The sequence below is a fragment of the Canis aureus genome, chromosome 14, assembly GCF_053574225.1.
Source record: "Canis aureus isolate CA01 chromosome 14, VMU_Caureus_v.1.0, whole genome shotgun sequence".
Taxonomy (NCBI): domain Eukaryota; kingdom Metazoa; phylum Chordata; class Mammalia; order Carnivora; family Canidae; genus Canis; species Canis aureus.
Genome location: NC_135624.1, coordinates 46361574 through 46384809, shown reverse-complemented (window position 1 = coordinate 46384809; position 23236 = coordinate 46361574). Strand labels below are relative to the sequence as shown.

At 38.6% G+C, this 23236-nt stretch overlaps 1 protein-coding gene across 2 annotated transcripts in view; it reads left to right on the top strand.

Moving 5' to 3' along the window:
• The window catches only part of GABRA4 (gamma-aminobutyric acid type A receptor subunit alpha4), a 218039-nt gene that overhangs the window by 12310 nt on the left and 182493 nt on the right, over window positions 1-23236 (top strand). For both annotated transcript variants that reach the window (XM_077847917.1, XM_077847916.1), the window contains exons 3-8: window positions 3040-3107; window positions 4108-4328; window positions 4503-4585; window positions 7148-7291; window positions 8376-8528; window positions 15072-15331. In XM_077847917.1, coding sequence (XP_077704043.1) covers window positions 3040-3107; window positions 4108-4328; window positions 4503-4585; window positions 7148-7291; window positions 8376-8528; window positions 15072-15331 — 929 coding nt within the window. The remainder of the gene's footprint in view (window positions 1-3039; window positions 3108-4107; window positions 4329-4502; window positions 4586-7147; window positions 7292-8375; window positions 8529-15071; window positions 15332-23236) is intronic.

The following is a 23236-nucleotide window of genomic DNA, read 5'->3' as shown; positions in this document are numbered from 1 at the left end:
GAACTCAATTCAGCCCATCACAACCTCTCCATGTGCTGCCCATCTGTCACCAGGATTTCTACAAGCTCTTTTCCATGAAGTTATGACAGCTGTCACTCTAACACGTATTCTAAGTATGTTGCTTGGAAGATGCCCCTTTAGAATATGGGCTCAGGGGTAGGTCTCTGTCCCACTGACTCTGCTTTTCATTCTCTTTATGTGGTTTTCATTTCGTAGCCTTCTCTTCCTTACCTGCTTTGCGGCAGCCTTACCGGCCTCCTTTCTAGTCCCTGAACTCACCAAGATCCCTCCTGCCTCTGAGCTTTTACCCTGAAGTATTTTATGCCTGGAATGCAATGGTCTCTGCCCTTCCAGTGGCGAATGCCCACCCTCCACATCTCAGTTTAAAAGTTACCGCCTTGAAGCCTGGCTCACAAATCGAGGCTTTCCCAGTCTCTTGTTCAATTACCAGCCTGTGTTGTACCTCTTAGGAATGAAAAGATTCTTCCATTTAGTTTATTATTTATACTCAGTCTCCTCTGATAGCATATTCACTTTCGGAGACAGGGAATTTTTTTTCATTTCATTTCATTTTTTTCAAATTTTTATTTAAATTCTAGTTAGTTAACATACAGTGTAGTATTGCTTTCGGGAGTAGAATTTAGTGGTTCATTACCTACACGAAGCACCCGGCGAGACTGGGAACTCTTAGGTCTTGTTTACCATGGTGCCACCAGGCCTACTATGGGATCTGACCAGCAGCAGGTGCTTGCTTGATTAATGTTTATTGAGTGAGTGTCCAAGTGAAATCCCTTTACCAATCATGTATCTGTAGACTCTCACTTAATCTCAAAGCCCAATATGATCATGTAAAGCAAATACTGAATAGTATCACAGACTAATGAAACAAGACTAAGATTGTAATTCTGAACACTAATATTTTTCAAGAACCATTAAGAAAGTATTATGTAAGGTTTTGAAAATACCTGTTATTCACTATATGTTAAGTAATTGAATTTAAATAAAATAAAAGAAAAAGAGAAAACACCCATCATTATCATGGAATCATTGTAACTACAAGAATTAGCATAACCCCACACACCTTAAAATAAATTTGTAAGCAAAAATATCATTGGCCTAATTCTTCTACATGTCCCTCGCTCTCATTGAACATCTATGGTATTAATGTTTTACAGGACATAGTTTGGTAAATAGTGTTCTAGAAATTGGATGAACAGTGTAAACTAGAATAATGCGAACTGCATCACTGTTGTTCTGAAGAAACCAGCAGAGTGACTTGTGCCACTCTTGAACCACTTTGTGCCACTCTTGAACCACTTTGAATCAATTCACCAAGAAGTGAATAGGTCTGACTTGTAGGAGAGTTTATCTTATCTAAAGTTCAACACATATTACCATCTTCTTGGATTGCCTGTCTATTCCTGGAATATTTTGGCTTAATGAGCTTATGACCATCATATTTTTGTTGTTGTTTACAATTGCTCATTCAAATAAAAATCCAATTAACTTCTCACACTTATTTTATCTGTTTACCTAATTTTTAATTGCATCTTATTTATCTGTTTTCCAAAGTGTGTGTGTGGTTATTCTTTTTGAAATGAAAGCTCACGATAGATCAATTTAATCTATACCTTTTCTTTTGCTGTACTTACAAAGGATATATTTTTCTTAGGATACTTATTTAAGAGGGAGAAATATTCTGATTCATTTCTATGAAGATAACTTTAAACCTAGGGCATTAAGCCACACCAACTGCTCTTTGTCTTTTTTTTTTTTTTCTCTTTTGGGCATAAATCCAATTGCCCAACCAGTATCTAAAGGAAATAGTCATCTTGATAACAGATGTTATGCTTTCCAGTACAGAATATCTACCTCCTGGCCAAACAATGGTATCAACCATCATTTAAGGAAATGATGTTGAAGAGGGCAGCAATTTTTAATTTTTATTAGTAATAAAAAGGTATATATAATAATAATGACTATCATTATTGAGTGTATATATTCTAGAGACTGGTACTAAGTCATTTACATTTATTATTTCAATTAATACTCATTAAAACCTTTACCTATTAGGATTCATGACTTGACTAAGATCGTATATTTAATAAGTGTCAGAGCCAAATTTAAATTCCACAATTCCTGATTTTAAACACCATGCTAAACCCAGATTGTGACCATTTTCCTTTGTCTAGAATCTGTGTCAGTCCAGTCATGATGCCCTCTCTTCTTTTCTGCCAAACACACCCACATGTTTGTTTCCGAACCAGTCTTATTAAGGCCTAGGAAGGATCTCAGTAGTGGCCGGTATCAGAAGCAAAGAGAAACTACTACTTAATAAGTACTCTCATAAGAGAGTCACTGTGTTCAGGGTCTTATATGAACAATTTCATTTGATCCCTATCAACAGTCTTGCCTGATGTGTGTGGTTGCTGCTTTTGAGAGGTTCAATAGCCTGCCCAAGATCAAACAGCTAGTAGGTGGCAAGAAGTGAATAGGTCTGACTTGTAGGAGAGTTTATCTTTGATCTCAGTCACCAGTGGACGGTCTGCCTATTGTTAAAGGTGACATGAATCATTTTTGTGCTTAGGTTATTTCCCAGAATTCTCAGCTCTCCAAAGATGCATCCCTTACAACCATTCGAGTTTATCTCCTCACTCTCGTGGCTAAGTTCCCTCTTCTTAATAGCTTGCTTCTCTACTAACGGCCAATCAGATGATGGACTATAAAAAAACTACAAAGGCCAAAAACTTTTATTTCCTGCGCTGCCTGTCGTAACAGTGCCCAGAGGTGATGTATTTTTGAAGGAACAAGGTTCCCCTAAATAATTGGGTTTTATTTTTGTTATTTTTTTCCCCGTAAATAAACACTGCTTTCTGATTCTGTTCTTTTGTCTACATTTTTTTTTGTAGAAATGCATTATCTCACTGAAAATTTAAGATGCCCATAAAAACACATCATATCTGTATTTACTCTTTAATTATCCTCCTTGCCTGTAACATTGGTAATTTTTTTCACTCTTACTTACTTCATACCTACTAGGTCCTGTTACAGAAGTAAAAACTGACATATATGTCACCAGCTTTGGACCTGTCTCTGATGTTGAAATGGTAGGTATTTGGGAAATATAATGTACCTCTTGAGGTTTGAAGAAAACATGGAGAAGAGAGGGCAATTAATATTTATCTTGTTGTTAATCACACACAGCTAGAAAGTCAAAGAACTGCCCAATTAGTCTCAAAAGCTTCTAAGGAGTAAGACATTGAATTTGCATTTCTAACATTTGACTATTTTGTGGTTTGGAGTCATTCTCAACAAAGAAGAGAACTTTCCTGTTACTAGTCTCCATGGCACCACCTTTTATGTAGTGATTTTTTTCCTTAGAAAAATCACTGAAGAGGAGAAAATTGAAGAATATAATTAGTTTTTGTAGGAAACTATACTGTAGTCCTAATTGCATTTAGTATTCCATGTTGGCCCAAATGCTCACTCCCTGCCCCCACCCAACCCCTTCTTGCCCTGCCTTTCTCTCATGCTGAAAGAGGTTAGAACACCAAACACTGGTCAGGATGAACTCGTCCATTCAGTTCTGCCCTCTACTAGTAAATATAAGTAGTTTAAAGGTCAGAGGGCCTACTTTACCTTTTCCCTTGACCTAAGGCTCCTAGGTTAACTTTAATAAATTCTGTGAATATAAAATTGCTTTTTACATATTTTACTTTGTCTTAGAGATGCTTGCAATTTTATGATTAATTATGCAATGATATTTGTTACACTTTTACTAATTTTTCTACCTGGTCTAAAGTATAACTGTAATTACCTGGTGCTGGCAGTTTTATTAAATTATAGTACTTACTCTTGAATGATTCATGTGTATGGTAATTTACTTATCTAATAAAGTAGAAGATTAAGGTATCAAGATGGACAAAACATGCTTTAATTGCTGAGAATCTTTTAGCTCTACTGGTTTAAGAAAATTTCTGCTTCTATTAATTTAGGTTTTTTTTGGGTGTTTTTTTTCTTTTTATGAGTGGGAAGGAGGCTAGAATTTAATGCATATTTATGTGTAGTTGTCTGTGATTTGAATATGTCACAAACTAATTTCCCTAGGAATACACAATGGATGTGTTCTTCAGACAGACGTGGATTGACAAAAGACTAAAATATGATGGCCCAATTGAAATTTTGAGATTGAACAATATGATGGTAACGAAAGTATGGACCCCTGATACTTTCTTCAGGAATGGAAAGAAATCTGTTTCACATAATATGACAGCTCCCAATAAGCTTTTTAGAATTATGAGAAATGGCACTATTTTATACACAATGAGGTAGTCATTTTTTTTCTTTTTCCTCCTTCCCTTTTTGTGCTTTTTTCCATTCTTTCCTCCTTCCCTTTCTCTCTCCTTCTGTCGTTCCTCCCTTCTTCCCATCTTTCTCATTTTAGGTGTCCTAAGAACATTTTTAAAGTGAGAGTTAATTATAATTGCATTTCTCCACTATAGACTCACCATAAGTGCAGAGTGTCCCATGAGATTGGTGGATTTCCCCATGGATGGTCATGCATGCCCTTTGAAATTTGGAAGTTGTAAGTTACAATACAAATATTCTTAGAATTATTATTATCTAATGCAAGCTAATACTTATATATGTACGTGATTTCCCATTATCCATTTAAATCATTGTTGATGACAACAACTCTCCAAGATTTTACTTTTAGGAGACTATCCCAACCCCTTTTCCAAAAACCAAAAAAATCTATATGTACAGCTAGCCCAGGTAGACTGACTTGTTGATAATAGGTTGGTGGTCAGTGGTGAATTTAGGGACCTTTAAAGCCCATGTGTTGGTGGTGTGACAAAGAAAGTGCAAAGGATTTTTAGTGGGGAAGGGAGTAATTGAGCAGTGTCTGTTACAAGCAGACTCCTCTATGGCAGATTTGAAGAAAGGTGAGGGAAGTTTCAGGGTTTCTTGCAATGACCAGGGTTAGAGTAATATCAGCAGCACTATTAGTATCAAAGTGGCTGAAGCACGATGGAAGCATAGCAGGAGACATAGTCTGATATAGACAGCCGGATAATATACTGCCTTATAGACCACATTAAGGAGTTTGGATTCTCGTGTAAACGCTACAGAAAGCCCTTGGGGTGTTTTGCTAGGAGATTTGGCATTCTTTGACTGACATTTTACAATTTCATTTCAGCTTTTCTATGGAGAATGGATTGTAGGGAGGTTAGAGTAGAAGCAGAGAAGAGTTGGAGGCTATTGCTTTAGTACATCAAAGATGGTGGTGGCTTAGACAAGGACGCTACTAGAGGAGAAGCTGGGAGGTGGGTAAATTGGGCATATTTTGAGGAGGTGAAGGCAAGCAGGTGAAATGAATGGGTAGAAAAGAGTATGAAACTCTTTCCCCCTAAGCTTTCTCTGAGATGGCAGAAAAATGAGATTGCCTCTTCTAATGTCTGCCTCAAATCATTTGATTCAATCAGAATCTACCAAAAATAGGTGCTGGCTTTTATTGCTTCAGATCCTTAGTGCACTGATTGTGAAACTCTTGGCTGCTATTAACGTTGCTCACTGCTTAACTTAATGAGAATTGGCCATCGCCCTTCTTTTACAACCCCTAGGAATCACAGTATTCAGTGAGCTAAGTTAATGCTAGAGAGAGTCATTTGCTTTCTGACCAGTGACTTAATGAGAGAAGATTAAAAAAAAACAAACAAAAAACAAACAGGAAGGATGATCTCACTGGGGGCAGGATTAAAATCTGTCTTTACTATAATAATAATCATATAATAATTTAAATTTCGCCCCAAGGTATTTCTTATCTATGGGAAGTTCTTTCCCACTCAGCCCCCTCTGGTTCTCATACACAGCACTCTTCGGAGTGACGTGAACACAGTGGATACTCAATCAAGGTACTAAATAAAGAAATCACTCTTTGGAAGTTGATTTTTGGGATTAGGAATTAAAAAGAGAGCTACCTTTTGAGCGCCCTCACCCATGTTGCCCGTGCCCCCACTTCCTGCCTGAAATACTGAGTCATTAAGAGAAAGGTTATTCCACCCAGGTAGGCTAGCCAAGAGGAGGATGCCTGATTTAGACTCTCAGGGGCAGGCACAGAGTGTTCAGGGTCTTTTGAATGTATGATGAAGCATGAATATACTCAGGAGAGAAATGTTGCCACGTAGCTGTTCACCGCTAACTGACCACACAGGCCTCAGAGTTTGTTTTGTGAAGTCGCTTGTAAACATAGTGTCTCCCCAGGTATCAACTCCTTGGTAGAATTAAACGGTCTCACTGAGGACCTACTGTGCTCTAGCCATTTTAGGAAGGTCTGGGCAGGGAACCGATTCTTTTGAACATACTTGTGTGTGAGCCAAGCTGTCTGTGGTAGGTGGACTGGTAAGCGAGCAGCTGGCTTCCATTCGCATTGAACACCGAATAATAGAAAATGGGCTTAAATTGCCACTGGGATGCATTCGTTGAAGGCGAAAGGGAAAATGTCCTGACTGTGAGAGTTGAAAGGTAGTGGGACTGGTTGTGTGATTATATTCCCTGGAGAGCTTTACAGACAGCAGAGCCAGTCATCCCTGCAGAATGGTTCCCGACCGGCCTGTGTACTGCCCAGAGGCAGTCTGCAATGGGCGACCCCTGGAGAGCTGGCCCCACAGTCCGATTTGTCTCTGGTTTTGTTGCTGTATTATTATTCTAGGCAGCCTCTGGTACGTTTCTAATTGGGGGAACTGCCTTAGGATGGAGGAAGTCAGTACTGGTCAAACCCTGGAAGGGAGTTAGAATGGAAGGAAGTGCCTTCTTGGTGGAGGGGCGTTATTTCTGCTCCTCAACTGCTTGTCCTATTAATATGGACACACATCCAAACGCATGCATCCAAATGCATGTATGACATTTAAGTTGCCTTAATTTTAGTCACTCCTTCTCTGATTCTTTGACATGAAAACAAGAAATCAAGGCTGTTCATGTAATCTCTACAGTTTTCCAAATCTTAAACATGTTTGAATAAATCCTAATGATGAGTGTTTACTTTTATTCCATGTTTCTTGAACAAGTGTAATATTCTTAAGTGTTGACCATCAGTACTGGTGAAAAAGGACCACTGACTCTAATCCCATTCTGGGCTCTCATTCAGATGCGTATCCGAAGAGTGAGATGATTTATACCTGGACCAAAGGCCCTGAGAAATCAGTGGAAGTTCCAAAGGAGTCGTCCAGCTTGGTCCAATATGACTTGGTTGGGCAAACTGTATCAAGTGAAACTATCAAGTCCATTACGGGTGAGATGCTTAATGATTAAAGTCACTATGCTACTTGGCTTTCATTGTCTAGCCTGCAAATGGGATTGAAAACACGTTTTGGGATTTGAATCTTCTGAATTTTGGGCTCCACAGTCTGAGAATAAGACCACTGCTTTCCTAAGTAACTTTCCTAATATGTCGCTTTCAGATGTTACGTTAAAAGTATTTATCAACAGCGACCAGAAATCTTTTATTTTTTAAGATTTTATTTGTTCATTCATGAGAGACACACAAGAGAGAGAGGCAGAGACACAGGCAGAGGGAGAAGCAGGCTCCGTGCGGGGAGCTCAATGTGGGACTTGATCCCAGACCCCGGGATCACCCCCTGAGCTGAAGGCAGATGCTCAACTGTTGAGCCACCCAGGCAGCCCCCAGCTACCAGAAATCTCATGTTTTTGTTTTTGTTTTTCAGAAATCTCATGGTTTGTTTCCCTTACTAGCTTTCTAGATTTTTGTTTAAATGCCCGTAAAATATACTTGAACTCAGGGATGTTACAAATGGCTCTGTGCTATACACGTCTCTTTGTATTTTTTTCACATGTATAACATTTAGAAAGACAGCTCTTTCCTAAAACCAAGGCAGTGAGACAGCCTCTCCCACAGCATATATGTATATATAACGTGTATTTCAATTCTTTCCAAATTAAACCTTAGATTTTCAAATGTGTGTATGTATTTCCATTTTTTTCTAGTGATTTTTCCATAAAAGTTAGGTCTAAATTTTGCTCTTAAAAATGCTGAAATTGAAGGCTAATTGCTTTCTCCGTACCAGAACTTTAAAATAGAAAGCACTGCAAGATTTTTTTTTGCAAGATTTTTTTAAAAAGTTGTAGCTTAATTTTTTAAATTGCTTAACCACTGTATAGAACAAACGTATTTTTCTGTGTAATGATGTTCAATATCCTTTCCTCCCTAGTTAGGAACTATATATTTCTCAGTTTGCTTGCTGTGTACAGCACATCATTATTTGTCTAAAATACTGTTGAGTCTGAAATATGATTATGAATTCATTGACTAATTGGTGCATAACCGATAATACACTTTCCTCATGTTTTATTTGCAGGTGAATATATTGTTATGACAGTTTATTTCCACCTGAGACGGAAGATGGGTTACTTTATGATTCAGACCTACATTCCCTGTATTATGACAGTGATTCTTTCTCAAGTTTCATTCTGGATAAACAAGGAATCAGTTCCAGCTAGGACTGTATTTGGTAAGTGCAATTCATTTCTTGGGCATTTTTGTTCACATTATATTTTGATCACGATTCATGGGAGTAGCTCTTTGACATCATTTTTTTTCCTAAGAAAATATTAAACAGTGATCTATCAAGCTGTATTTAGAAAAGAATCACATAGCTTGCTTGCTTGCTGACTTTCTTTCTTTCTAAACTTTCATTTTTACCCAGCGAATACAAATAAGGCTTGAGGGGATGTAGGTAGGCGATCCCATCCTTTGGGGCCCCATTGTATTTCCCTTTGAGACCGGGCAGATGCAGACCAAGTGGGAATTTGGATATGATTTCACTTTTCGTGATATTCTTGTGCTCCTACCTTAATGCTGTGTAATTGAATTAAAATCATATCTAGGTGTTAAAATGAAATGCACTGGGAACTTAAAATAAGACAAATAAAAGTCATGGCTGAATGAGTATGAAAGCCTTAGAATAATTTGCCTTTTAATGAAGAGGAACAAAATGCAAGTGGTTTAAATGCATTGAGTTGAACGGTATTATATGCTTAGTTTATTAACTCATTGTTATGTGCTATTTACATCTTTTTTTCCTGAACATAGTACATTTTCCTCTTTTTGTTTTTATAGTGGCTTCCTGTATATCATATTTTAAACAGTATGAGGTCCAGAACACATCAGTTTTGAATTTTGATAGCTGTTGATAAGTTTTCTATGTATCAGCCATGCTTTTAAGTAATATAATTAGTTATAATGATATTTATTTAATTTAACATATTCCTCTATTCTTTTTCTATTGATTGTGAGTGACAAAAGCATTCAGTAGTAGGGTAAGAAGGAAAATGTGCCTCCTGTCCAGTTGCTCTGGACTGGAGGTACAACCCTCACAAGAGATGTCACGCTCCCTCTGCTTTTTCTAGTTGGTAGGATCAAAGCCATGTATAATATCCCTTATCACCCAATAGCTGAAGGAGTGCTGGTGAGAAGAGACTGGGGGAAGTGGGAGCTTCTCATCTCACTTCCCCATCCTTATAGAGAACTGATCAGATGAAGTCTTAGTGTCCTCAATGCACTTAAACATGAGGAAATTTTCCGTAGACACCTACACTCCCTCTGAATCTTAGGTTTACTCGAGAACCCTACTGGGGAAACTGTTACAGGAGGGTCCATGCTGGGGGCAAGGTATGACTCCAGGAGGCCAGTGAGCGGATATGGCAGGTATCATGGCACTACCTGCTTCATAGAGCTGTGAGGGTTCAATTAAAGAATAACTAAAAAAATAAAAAATAAAAAATAAAGAATAACTGCCCATTGCAAGTGTTGAATAAACTTTAACCTATTAAAAATGGGCATAAAAATGAAAGAGAAGATAACAAATCTAAGCTTTGGACTGTAATAGATTGGGGTTTGAAACCAGAATCTGGCACTTGTTTTCTCCGTCCACATGTATCTCCATCCTAGTACATCTCTTCTTCATAGACTAGTGAGGATTTAGATTGATGTGCCGTGCTCATGGGAGGGTGCGTGGTGCACTTAGTACATGCTCGTGACTCTCTCATACTTCTCTAACATAGAGGAGATTTATTTTGTTGTGATTTATTTTATTTTTTTTTAAGATTTTATTTATTTGTACGTGAGAGACACACAGAGAAAGGCAGAGACATAGGCAGAGGGAGAAGCAGGCTCCACACAGGGAGCCCAATTTGGGACTCAATCCCAGGACCCGGGATCACGTCCTGAGCCGAAGGCAGATGCTCAACCACTGAGACACCCAGAGTCCTGATTTCCTTGATTTTTAATTGCTTTTCAGGAAAACATATTGTTTTATTGTATAATACCAGGCAAGTCCTTTATGCTCCTTATCTCACTTAGTGTGCATAGTAAACTTGGGTCTTTACGTATCATATTAGGAGTCAGCCTGCCTGGGCAGGAAGTGCCTGTGGAGGCTGAGCACATACCAAACTCCCACAGTTCTCCCTGGCACAAATCATATCAATATTGCAGGAATGACTATCATTGAAAATAAACATAAAATCACCAGTACATGTATTATCACCTTTTTGAGGGAATATCTAGAGGAGAAAATACTGACTCATCATGTGTGCATCTGATGAAGAGGTAATGGTGTCCTAACACAGATTCTGCGGCCAGGCAGCCTCGGTTCTAACCACAAGGTCTACCACTGATTTGCTGTAAACCATCAATGTGTTACTTCTGCTCATTTCCTCATGTGTTACGACAGGGTGAATGGTTACACCTACTTTCCAGGGTTGCTATGAAGATTAAATGAATTAATTTGGATGAAGCACTTGGAACAATGCCTGTCATACAATAAATTTGATTTATCTGTTTATTGCCCTGTCCACGCTGCCATCTACCCCATTTGAGCATCACTACTTGATACTATAATGTGAATGTCCTCTGAATTTTCTAGTTATTGTGATTGTTTGATAAACTTTGAAAGCTTTTTTGGTTGAATACAAACTGGTAGCCGCTGTGCTGTCTCACTTGTCCCCTAACGATAGAAATCTCCAGTGGTGTGGAGCAGGATGACATTGGTTACAGATGTGTCCACCCAACATTTCCAACAGATAAGACACCGTAAGGAAATTGAGTGGCAGGTAGTAAGGATACTGGTAATACTACTAATGCTGATGGTAAGATTTGCCATCTTATATAATCTTCACCATAACTCAGCAAGGTAAGTGTTGTTGGTTTTTCATAGATAAGGAAAAAAACTCAAAGAAATCAAGAAACTTGTATAAAGTCACGTACTAAAAGTGATGGACCCAGGACAGCTTCTAACTTCGAGAACCCTGCATTTCTACTCTGCCATTCTGTCTTCACAGAAAGTATGAGGATGTAGGCGTTTGTCAAATATTCCAGACAGAGCTTCTGAGTGAGGTTGTATGGATGTGTGCTGAAGATAATTTGTGGGTAGCTTTTTCCATTTGAACTGTGACATTTGCCTGTCTTGCGCTCATGTGCCAAGATGTTGGTTTTGATTGACCAGGGAAATTATGCACAATAATTAAGTCTTCAAAGACCTAAGATGTGTTAGAATGGTAATTACTAAACTGTTCATTGAGGCACTGAGATGGCATTTTCCTAAGGAAGTTAAATTTTTAAGTATTTGGGGAGCATTAGCAATCTATTTCGTATGAGATTTAAGTAAAACATTAATTCTGGGCTAGTATTTCTTTTCCCTGATTTTCATTTCCTCTTCACTCAGGGAGGGAAGATGCTGGGTCAGGGTTGTCACTAGAGGTCATGGAAAAACAAACTCTCTTCCTTCCCCCCAAATTAATTAGTGTAAATATGAGAAGCAGAGTATGCTAACTTCTTTCCCAGGGCCTTCTATCTGCAGAGTTGTATGCCGTTAAGTCTTCTAATTATTCCAGTATAGTAAAATGTTAAACCGGAGTAAATGCCAGCTGGCATATCTAAATCATTACTAGTTCGTTTTCGTGGAGTGGCCAGCCAAAAATTTACTCTTGTGCACAGTCTTAGCCTACTCTTACACGTCCTCTCCCAACTCCTGGGCCAGCCAATATGGTACATATTCAGTATTATAAAAGCAGGTATTGGCATCAATACTCGAATGTGTAAAAAAAAAAATTCTATGGTTGTTGAAATGTTTTCAGGGTAGATGCCAGCTAAGCCATTTAGAGCAGATGCACTGTCTTCCTAGATGCAGAGGAAAGCATGTCTTCTTATCTGAAGGGTTGGCTTCTGTTTGCTACTCTTTTGGTGTTTATTTAACCAAATTCTCTGTCTAAAAACAGCTGTACTAAGCACATTCCTGTCATGCTAGTGTTTTCTTTAAGTTTGACCACAAGGCAGAGAAAACTTTTTGTCTAGAAGGATGGCAACTTCAAACACTTGGCCAATTGTTTATACAGGTTACTTTCCTAACTTTGCCAACAGTCATAAAATGTGAACCATAATATTTGAAGGAGTGTTCTACAAACTTTAAATTCAAATGGACTCAAACCAGTGAAAGAGAAATGGAAAGTGGCCACATATTTTTTTGCAAGATTTTTTTGTATTTACGTCCATGGCATCATTTAACATCTTCATGAACTTGGTGATCTACGCTCCCTAGTGATCAGAAAGTCATTTTGAGATTCAAGGCTCAATTGCCTAATATCCTATTTACTTAGCATTAATAAGGGAATCTCTTCACGTGACAACAGGTGAAGACGAAGACCGCTACTTCAGGTCTGCAGGAGAAATTGTTCCGGTAACAACAACAACAACAACAAAAAAAAAAAAAAAAAAAAAAAATTTCAAAACAACATGGGAAATCCTAAATCACTAATATTTGAGTTTGAATTTTCCTTTTTGGTTACCACATTATGCTCTGTAGAATTTTCTGAGTTCAAAGTAGTAAGTATTCTTATTTAGGCTGCACTGTTCATATTTTATATCCAAGTACTTTCAGCATAATTTCTGTGATAGTAGAGGAAATATATATACAGAAGTTGTAGAGCATTTTTGAATTCTTTTTTTTCATTTTTGAATTCTTAATAAGCTGTTAAACTTAAATTTTTATAAATAAGAGGAAAAACTTTGATTTATCTTCAAACTTTGTAGCTAAAATTTTCCAAGTTAATTTACATCTCACAGGCAGCATGGGAATGCTGCCATTTTTCTGAGATCAAATGGAGGCCTAAAAGTTCTAGAGTCTCTCTTTTTTTTCTTAAAGATTTTATTTATTTGACAGAGAGAGGGAGAGAGAGAGAGAGAGAGGAAGAGGGAGAAGCAGACTCCCTGAGGAGCAGAGAGCCCAACACGGGATTCAACCCCAGGACCCAGAAATCATGACCTGGGCTGAAGGCAGATGCTTGACTGACTGAGCCCCCCACGTGCCCCTAAGGTCTCCTTCTGAAATGAAATCCAACACATCATAGTACTCCATTTTCATAGCGATTTTGATATCTCCACATCTGACCCAGCAGACTTTTAAAAATCTATTTCAGATGAATACAATTCTAAAAACAAAAAAACAACAAAAAAACACACACAATATTTTTTTTAAAGGGAATATAACCAAATCTGCAAGTTTCTTTCTCTGTAGAGTTTATGGACTATTTTTTAAAAGATCTATAGTTTATACAATGCACAGTTGCTGTGATTTTTTATGTTCTAAACATTAACAGTTCGGAAGGGACTGGAGAAAAATGGATTGGCGAGGAGCCGAAAAAAATGAGTTTTTATTTATTATGCATTTATCAAGTATTCAGCATTTTATGAGGTATGGTAAATCCTGAAATCCTACAGTAAATGAAACTGTAGAGACAGGCCCCATGCATGGAACAATTAGGGAACAAGGCAGAAAGTAATTAAATGCTGAGCTGAGGAGACAATATAATTTCTTCCTTATTTCAAATATTATCATTCTTTCAGTGTTGCATGGGGCTCCCTGTCTCTTCAGTTTGACATGTATTATTTGGCTTTTGGTAAAGGATTAACACGATTGGAATATGTAGTTTAGGTGACTGTTTCATCATCATCATCATCACCATCATCATCCTCCCCAATTCAGGAGCTATTCTGGGCATTATATACAATGAGTTTAAGTAGATAGAGTAAGTTCTCAGAGAAATCCCCAAGCTTAGCTAGAAAACATAGATGAAATATACAGATAGACAAAAATGCAGAGAGAGACAACTATTAGCATCCTTCAATAACATATTCTCTATAGCCCCAGTAGCAAGTGGAATTTTTCCACTGAGATGGAGACTAACCTTTTATTCAGGCTTAGGAGAAGACTTCCCTGAAGATTATATGCCTCAGAAGCCTACTGATGGAAGAGAGGTACCGCCATTCTTTGTTGCAAAGATTTTCCTGCCTACCACAAACTGATGCATAGATGTCCAGTATTTTAAAAATCAAATTATACTCGAAATCTATTTTTCCAGAAAATATAAGTTATTGCTTCTTGTGACTTAAGCTTTCACAACTAGATTATTATTATTTTATTATTATCTTAAGTCAGTAGGTAATATTCAGTGAAAGGTTATAAGTATCTATGATTCATGATTGTTCTGGTCGTGATTCTCCATTGCAACGGGCCATGGCTATCTCAGAAATTCTGATGCTCCAAATAACAATGCTATCAACTTCTCACTTCCGGTTGAGAATGAGTGCTTTGATGAGCCACACTTCCTGCTGGGTGTGCGTGTTGACTTTCTCAGGTATGTTGGCTCAGCTACTGATACCAATCCAATATATGGTAGGTGCCATAGATACTTGTAATCTTTACAGCAAATGCGATAGGTAAGTATCAGATGAAGCCCAATGAGTTTTCCTCACTTAATCCAAGTCCCTCTGAGCCCAATGAGTAGAAGAGCCAGGATTTTAATTATATCCATCTCTTACTCAAAAACTTGTGCTAATAATTTCACTGAACCACTAGGGTTTGAATCTTCCATCAAAGATGGTTTGGTTTAGATATTACAAACTTTGTTCTCCTCCCCCCACCAAATCCTTAGGTTTGTTGGTTTGTTTGCATGGAACTAATGGTAAAGTATTTTGTCTCTTTGCTCTTTTGCTTCTGAAGGAATAACCACAGTCCTCACCATGACCACACTGAGCATCAGTGCACGGCATTCGTTGCCCAAAGTATCCTATGCGACGGCCATGGATTGGTTCATAGCTGTCTGCTTTGCTTTCGTGTTTTCTGCCCTTATTGAATTTGCTGCTGTGAATTATTTTACCAATATTCAAATGGAAAAAGCTAAAAGGAAGTCATCAAAAGCCCTCCAGGAAATACCAGCTGCTCCAGTGCAGAGAGAAAAGCATCCCGAAGCACCTCTGCAGGTATTTGACTTAATCTCCTTCAGTTTAAGATTTCAGCTCTTTGGTCAGATTTGCATGGCCAGGGGAAAAACTGAAAATTAGAAAATCACAGTAACAATTTCTAAGTCATTAAAATCCAGAAAGAGAGAAAACGGTAATTGTAGATTAAAAGTTTAAAATGGTGATTAATGGCTTAAAAATTTAAAAGGTCTGGATGAGCTAGATTTATGTGGAGCTAATTGTTTGAAACTTCCTGCCAGAATTAAAAATTTTGACAGGGGCAAAATCTGATGTATACTATTGAGAGGAACCTGTGGATATCTTTGAGTGGGTTGTGAAGGCATTTTCATAGGGTTAGCTGAACAAAGTAAAGCAGTGATTCTTAACTTGACCCCACAATGGAACTATCCCATGGGGCTGGGTTGGGACCTGTGCCCTTGTATTAAACAAGAAAATAAAACCGATAAACAAGAAGACCCATAGTTGTAGCTGATGTACAGCAAAGATTGAAAATTCTTGTTCTAAAGGGACAGACCTAAAAGAATCTAAGAGCTACTGTAATTCATACTGGGCGCATTAGTGATTCTGTGATTTTAAAAAAAGTTTTTAAGTAACTTTTTCCTTATCGACTCTGGTTGTACAAAAACAGCAAGATCATCATGAAAACGGGTAAGCAAATAGGCAGCTCCCCTTCATCTTTTCCCAAATCCCCCTTCTCCTTCTCCTCCTCCTCTACTATCTCTCTCTCTCTTTTTTTTTTTTTTAAGATTTTATTTATTTATGCATGAAAGACAGAGAGAGAAAGGCAGAGACGTAGGCAGAGGGAGAAGCAGGCTCCGGGCAGGGAGCCTGATGAGGGACTTGATCCTGACACCGCAGATCACACCCTGAGCCAGGGACAGGTGCTCAACCGCTGAGCCACCCAGGCATCCCTATCTCTTTCTTTCTTACTCTTACTCTACTCAGCTTCCTTGTTGAATCAGCAGACAAGGGTCTGTGGTCACTTATCCATGTCCTTATTGTAGTTGTGACAAGTGGTGGTCCAAAACTCTTTTGCCCAAATCAAAGAATATATAAATTATCAATTTTGTTGTCTGTAGATAATAACCCATTCCCTTATTTATTAAATCATTCATTAATTCCTTTATCTTTTAACTTGTTCAAAAGAATAGACATCCAACTCCAACCATGGCACAGACTCTGTTTATGGTCTGTGTACGTGTACATACCCCACTCCTCCCCCCAACAAATATCCTGCTCTATGGAGATTACGCTTAAGTATTTAGGACGAGAAAAGGGAGACAGATGATTTACGGAGCATAAATATTATACGTGTGGCATGTTAGATGGTGACCGTGCTGTGGTAGTGCTGAGGGACGGACGTACTGCTGGGATTCCATTCAGAATACAGGTGGTCCCATATAATACCTTTTCCCTTGAATTCTATTTGGTCTGATTTTTATACTTTTTATAGTCTTAATATTAACTTTTGTAATATTTTTTATGACTAATTCCTTATTCTCTATTTTCTCACAACTTTGAAAGCTATGTATCACATTTTTATCACTAGTGATTAGCATTTAAGTTTTAAAACAACATATTTCTACTAATGATCTTCTAATAATATTGAAAGTATAAAACATGCGTACGACCTCTCCCACATAGCTATTAACTTCTCCCAACCCCAGGATTGCTCGAGTCCAGAGATTCGGGATTTGGAGACATATTTTATATACATATTTTTTTTTCGGTTTATAATGAGTTGCTATAATTCTCTTTTCATTTTTGCAAAGTAAACTTGCACCGGTGCTGTAATGGAATATTATAAATACTTAAAAGTGCCACTTAATGAGAATAAAAATATTTTGCAGCATTTTCCAAGGTGGGAAGAGGACCAGTAATCTTTATTCGCTCCTTTAAACATAGCTCTTGCGTGGAGCAGCTGCCATTGCCAGTAAATGCTCAGTTGAACACATGCAACGGGCTGAGTCCACTCTGATTCAGTAACTCCTCTTGGCAGGATGGGTGACCTGAGTGCAAATGACATAAGCAATGTCGAGAAGATTAAATCTGTTTGTGAAGGCTTAGATCTATAGTATTTAAGGGTTGGGAAGGAAATCTAGTCAAAATGTACATCCTAGGCTTCATGTCCTCTACAGTGTTTGACGATGTCTGTGTAATAACTCCGATCTCCGCATCGGCTTACTTGAAGGGTATCTGTGTCCTAAAGACAGTGATGAATAGGTTTGCCCACCCGTCCTCCTAAGTCCACGTTCCTGCCAGAGCACAGCTGGCTTTGGAATGCCAGTTGTCATTGAATGGTTTCAGTATTAAGTTCAACTTTCAAGGTTGAGAACACATTAAAGTAGAGGGGGGGGAGGAAGCGAGGGGAGGAACAGAGCAAGAAAGAGAGAGGGAGAGAGAGAGAGAGAAACAGGGAGGAGGACATTTAGAAGGAGGAAGAATGTGCTAATAGCAAAATTTTAAAACATACTGTTGGAAGGAAATATCCTAAGAATATATAAGGTTTGGGGTTTCGGTAGAGATTCTAATCAGACAGATGAAATTTGCTTATTCAAATATGTACTCCAACTTGTATGGCCGTTTACTTATTTGAATGATGCTGCCTGTGTTTAAAATGTGCTTAAACTCCTTATTTGGAATTGCCCTGAGAGGCTACATGACATTTGGTAACTCAGCAGTCCCCTGGGTAGGGTCACCAGTGGTTGGATTCATTGTCACCGTATGTGACCTATAGACTATTAATGGCCTGGCGGGGGTTTAGGGTGACCACTTCTATTCTCTGGGAGTTGGAAAGCGGGTGGTTTATGGAATATTCATGAAGTAGGGAGAAAGGGCCAATTGGCAGAATGCAAGGGCAGCTGTGGGCAGCTCGAATATGTCTTTGGGCCTCTCAGGAGGCAAAACACCTGCTCTGCTTCTCTGCTGTGGTCACCTTGACTCTTCCCTTGATCCTGTCCTTCCAGTACTTGAACTGAGCTTTGCTGCCGTATCTGACTACTTCGGAGCCGGTCTGTCCTCTCGTTGATGCAAAGGATTTGGATTAATAGGATGGTTTAGAAAATAAATACATATACAGGGCAGCCCTGGTGGCCTAGTGGTCTAGCGCCGCCTTCAGCCCAGGGCATGATCCTGGGGTGCTGGGATCAAGTCCCACGTCGGGCTCCCTGCATGGAGCCTGCTTCTCCCTCTGCCTGTGTCTCTGCCCCTCTCTCTCTCTTTGTGTATCTCTCATGAATAAATAAATAAAATCTTTAAAGAAAAAAAATACATATACAAAGGGGAAAATTTGCAGCAGCCCCGGTGGCTCAGCGGTTTAGTGCTGCCTTCAGTCCAGGGCCTGATCCTGGAGATCCTGGATCGAGTCCCATGTCAAGCTCCCTGCATGGAGCCTGCTTCTCCCTCTGCCTGTGTCTCTGCCTCCCTCTCTCTGTGTCTCTCATGAATAAATAAATAAAATATTTTTTTTTAAAAAAAGGAAAATTTCTTAAAATTACATGTAACAAAATCACTTGAAAATATATCCTATAGTCCTTGTTCGGTTAGCAAGTATGCATTTATGAGTGTATGTTATGTCTTGTGAAAAAAATCCACTGGTATGATGACTAAAATTGCTTGAGCTCCCAAGTTGTGTCAGGTACTATGTGATGTGCTTTACATACGTTACTTAATTTCAAGGTCATGATAACTATTTTACAAGTGAAGAAACTGAGGCTTGTAGTTGTTAAGTGATGTACTCAAGAAATGGTAAACCTAATATTTAAATTAATCCAGCTGTATCTGAATGCAGAACTTGTTCTCTTTTATTACAACTCTGTTTTATAGTCTTTATGATATACCTACAAAGAACAGACATTAGAATGTATATATTATGTACATACATAAAATGAACAGCCCCACAATCTTGTTCATATTTCCATAAATAAGTAACAACAGTGAAATGCTATTGTTTGAAGGCTCTTAATGCGTCGGTAACAAGAACTTTTACAGGCAATCAGGCCTTACTGACCGACTAGAAATGTTGAGTGATGGCATGGGTGATGAGATGGTGGTGGCATCATTCACTAGAACAGAGAAGAGCAGTGAACCACCTTTAATGAAGAAGCTAATTTGTTCAAGTTTAAATAGTGGCAGTTTCCATAGCAGGAGATTTTTTTTTCCCTTCCCACGATAGTGATGATTTTCTTTTTTCAAACTGCAGGTGCATCCTTCTCCATGGCATACCTTTCCTTTCCCATCTACCCAATTTCTTGGTGTGTTTCCTTTTCACTGTAGCTATTCTTCACGGACTTTTCAGTTTTAAAGTGTTTGTAGATTCTTACAAGGATATTTGTAAAATTTTTAAAAAAGATTTTATTTATTTATTCATGAGAAACACAGAGAGAGAGGAGGCAGACACACAGGCAGAGGGAGAAGCAGGCTCCCTGTAGGGAGCCTGATGCGGGACTCGATCCCGGATCCCAGGATCACGACCTGAGCCAAAGGCAGATGCTCAACCACTGAGCCACCTGGGCAGCCCATGTTTGTAAAATTAAAGAGCTATTTGTTTTACTTAGAGTCTTTTTTAAAAAAAAGATGATACAGAAAATATATAAATAACTCAAAGTGCCTCTTGGATTCAATAATTTAAGTGCACTCATGAGAATCTCCTTTTTTTTACCCTCTATTCTTCAAAGTCAACCTCAAGCCTTGTTTCTCATACATGCCTCATTCTGACCGAGGTCAAGAATCTCAAGGACATGGTCTCAAGGATCCGTATCTACAAAGTGGGGGTGATAATGGAGCTTACTGGTGAGGCTTATCATGAGGGTTAAATAACATCAGGCATGTTAATAAGTACATAGTACAAGCATAATACCCAGCAAAAAAATTGTGTGGTTATCATTATCCTTTATTATTGAAGCACGTCTTCAACATTCAAAGTGATGTATCACAAAATGTGTCATTTATAATATCCTGAAGTATTATGCATAAGCAAATTGTTTCACGTATGACTGCTGTATTTGCCTAGCTTAGGTGGCGAGCTCCTTGGTAAAATTGATTGTGGCTTCATTCTGTTTCCTCACACAGCACATTGCCTGTTTCATATTGTGCTTTATTGATGGATGATAATGAGTCCACTCTGGGATTGGACAATGGGAAATGTGGTGGCTCTGAAATTCTGTATTTATCAACCACGTTTAAACACATTTGTATCTCACATAAAATTTTTTCTCGCCAGAGTAAATGTGAACATCAAACAGGTGTTAAGTAGGGAGCTGGAGTGTCGAGAAGGGCAGATACGGAATCCTAGTGTCCTTAGGCACACTTGTCCGCAGTTGAACTTAGCTAGTGAGGAGCAATAGAGAGCTGAGGAGCTGAGCTTTAAAAAAATAAAACAAAAAGCTCAGTAAATCTGGAAGTGCAACTGTGCATTGAGAGGAGAGCATCATCTGTTGTCCTTCTGTCTTGTAAGTCAGAGCGCTCACACAGACGTCGATGACTATCAGCAACATCAGTGTTCAATACAGTGACTTCGGCGGTTGGTAGTACACAAGGCTCCTTCCCTTGCAACAGGGCACACAAACTGGGTCAGTTTCAGATTTTCATTTTAATCATTCTCAGAACTCTTCATAAAAATGCTGTTCTTTAAATAGTTTAAGCCAACATGCAAAAAAACTTTCATTTTTTTTCCCATTTGTCCATGTTTCTTTCATTTCCTTAGTTTAAAAATCTTTTTGGCAGTTTGAAAAAGGACATGAAGCCGTGCTGTCAGTTCACTTGACATTTATGTGTGTTTGTGACAGTAGTTTAATGACATTCTTTAAATCTGATGTAAATTGTACCTCCCCAAGCCCATACCTTGCTCGGTACAGAACGTTCTGTAGTTGGTGATGCTCGTTAGGCAATGAGTAATTGCTTAATCGCACAATTACTGAATGGTACGATTTATGTTAAGAATAACAGAATTATGTTTCACTCTCAGCCATATTTTTGATCTTTTAGTTTTGTTAACATGTCTTGGGCAGATTCATGAGAAATTGTCACGTTGCTAATCCTTGAGAGCAAATCTAGTCATTTAATCAGCGTTTACCAAGCAACCACCACGTACCAGTCACCCTGCAGGGTGATGAGGCCTCAAAGACCAGACTTAGGAGCGCTGTCTAGTGAGGGAGAGAGGCTCTTAGTCCTGTGAGTTATAGCATCTTTAGCATATAGAAGTGTGCTTTGAGTCCTGGTTTTGGATTCATACAAGCCTACTTTTTAGTATTGGGGATTTACTCTCAGATCGTCACTGCTACTCAGACCTGCCTGCTGAAATACCAATCTCTGTGTTCAACTACATATTGGGAACCTATTGTGTTTCTGAATATATTTATGAAGTACCCATTAAGTGTCAGCATGCCAGGAAGGCTGTGCTCACTCCCTTCCTAGATACGAGGAGAGTAGGGAAGACCGGCATTCAACGATTAATTTCAAATAATTAAATAATGATTAATGTGCCAAATGCTGTGAAGGAGAAGCAGAGAGGGTAATGATAAGTTATATGACAGCATTAAGCTGAGACTTCACATTAAAGTGACAAGTTAAGGGCCATCACTCAAAATGACAAGAGGAGGAGAAGCAATCAGTTTAAATGGCTTATCGAAACCATAAGCGTTGTGCATTTTGGGGTGATTATTGGTAATATCACATTGGAAGAAAAACGCCAACATTAGCATCATAATAAAAAATGTAGTCTATTTCTTCCTCCAGAATGAGAAATGCCATCATTTTGATGCTGCGTTGGGAAGGGTGGATATATTAGCTGGTGTTCAAGGCAAGAGTAAGGCGTCTTATAAACCTAGGGTAATACGGTGTAGGGCGTGTGTGGAGGGAGGACATAGATACAGATTAACAGTAACTCCGCTCTTCTATTTTTACGTATTATGTGTTTATAAATACCATGGAAAAGGAAGAAGCTGTGAAACGTATTTATGTAGTACATGGAATTTGGGGAGGTAGCATGTCATTACCGTCATCGTCATTTTTATTGTCTACTCTGTACCATGTAGACGTGTGTGTGTATCCATGTACCATATGTGTGTGTAATACATGGTGCTATGTAAATATATATAATAGATACTGCTCGTTGCTTTACATGTGATACCTCTAACTTCCACAGTGAACCCCAGGATGAGCTGTTGTGTTGTTACGCACGTAATTTTATGGTTGAGGAAAGAAAATAAGCCTTGGTGAAGTGTTTTGGAGACTGTCAGATGCATGGTGCTGCCTCTCACTAGAGAAAACGAGGCATGGAGGGTTTGTGTCTCTGCTCTCAGTTCTTCGGTGCAGCTTTAATCACGCACCCCAATATTTGCCTTTGCGCGTCTCTGTTAGATGATGAAGTTAGGCAAGATTATATCTAAATTTCCTTCTCAATGAAAAATCTGCATTACTACAAACTCATTTACTCTCTGTAACTAATGCCAGCTTGCTTTATACTCTCTAACATGTGCTCACTTTAGTAAAGCTGATGAGAAGGAGGATGGTTCTTTTTGGGTTCACTGAGTCAGACCAAAATAAATATTCAGGTTATTTTATATTCATCTACATAGCAAAGATCATACTGTTCCAATGGCAGTAAAAACATCAACTGATATTATGTTACCAAGTGCCAGAGAGTATTTTAAGCATTTTTACGCATATTAACTCATATAATTGTCACCGCAGTCCTGTCCTATGTTCATCCTAGCTGACAGATGAGGAAATGGAAGCACAGAGAGGCCTAACTGATTGGTCCAAAATCATCCAGCTGCTAAGTGATCAAGTCAAGATGTAAACCCAGGTAATCTGGCTCCAAAGTTTGGGTTTATAACCACTAGGAATTGATGCCACACAGTAATTCCGTGCAACCACCACTACTGACCCTCTGCTATGCCTTTA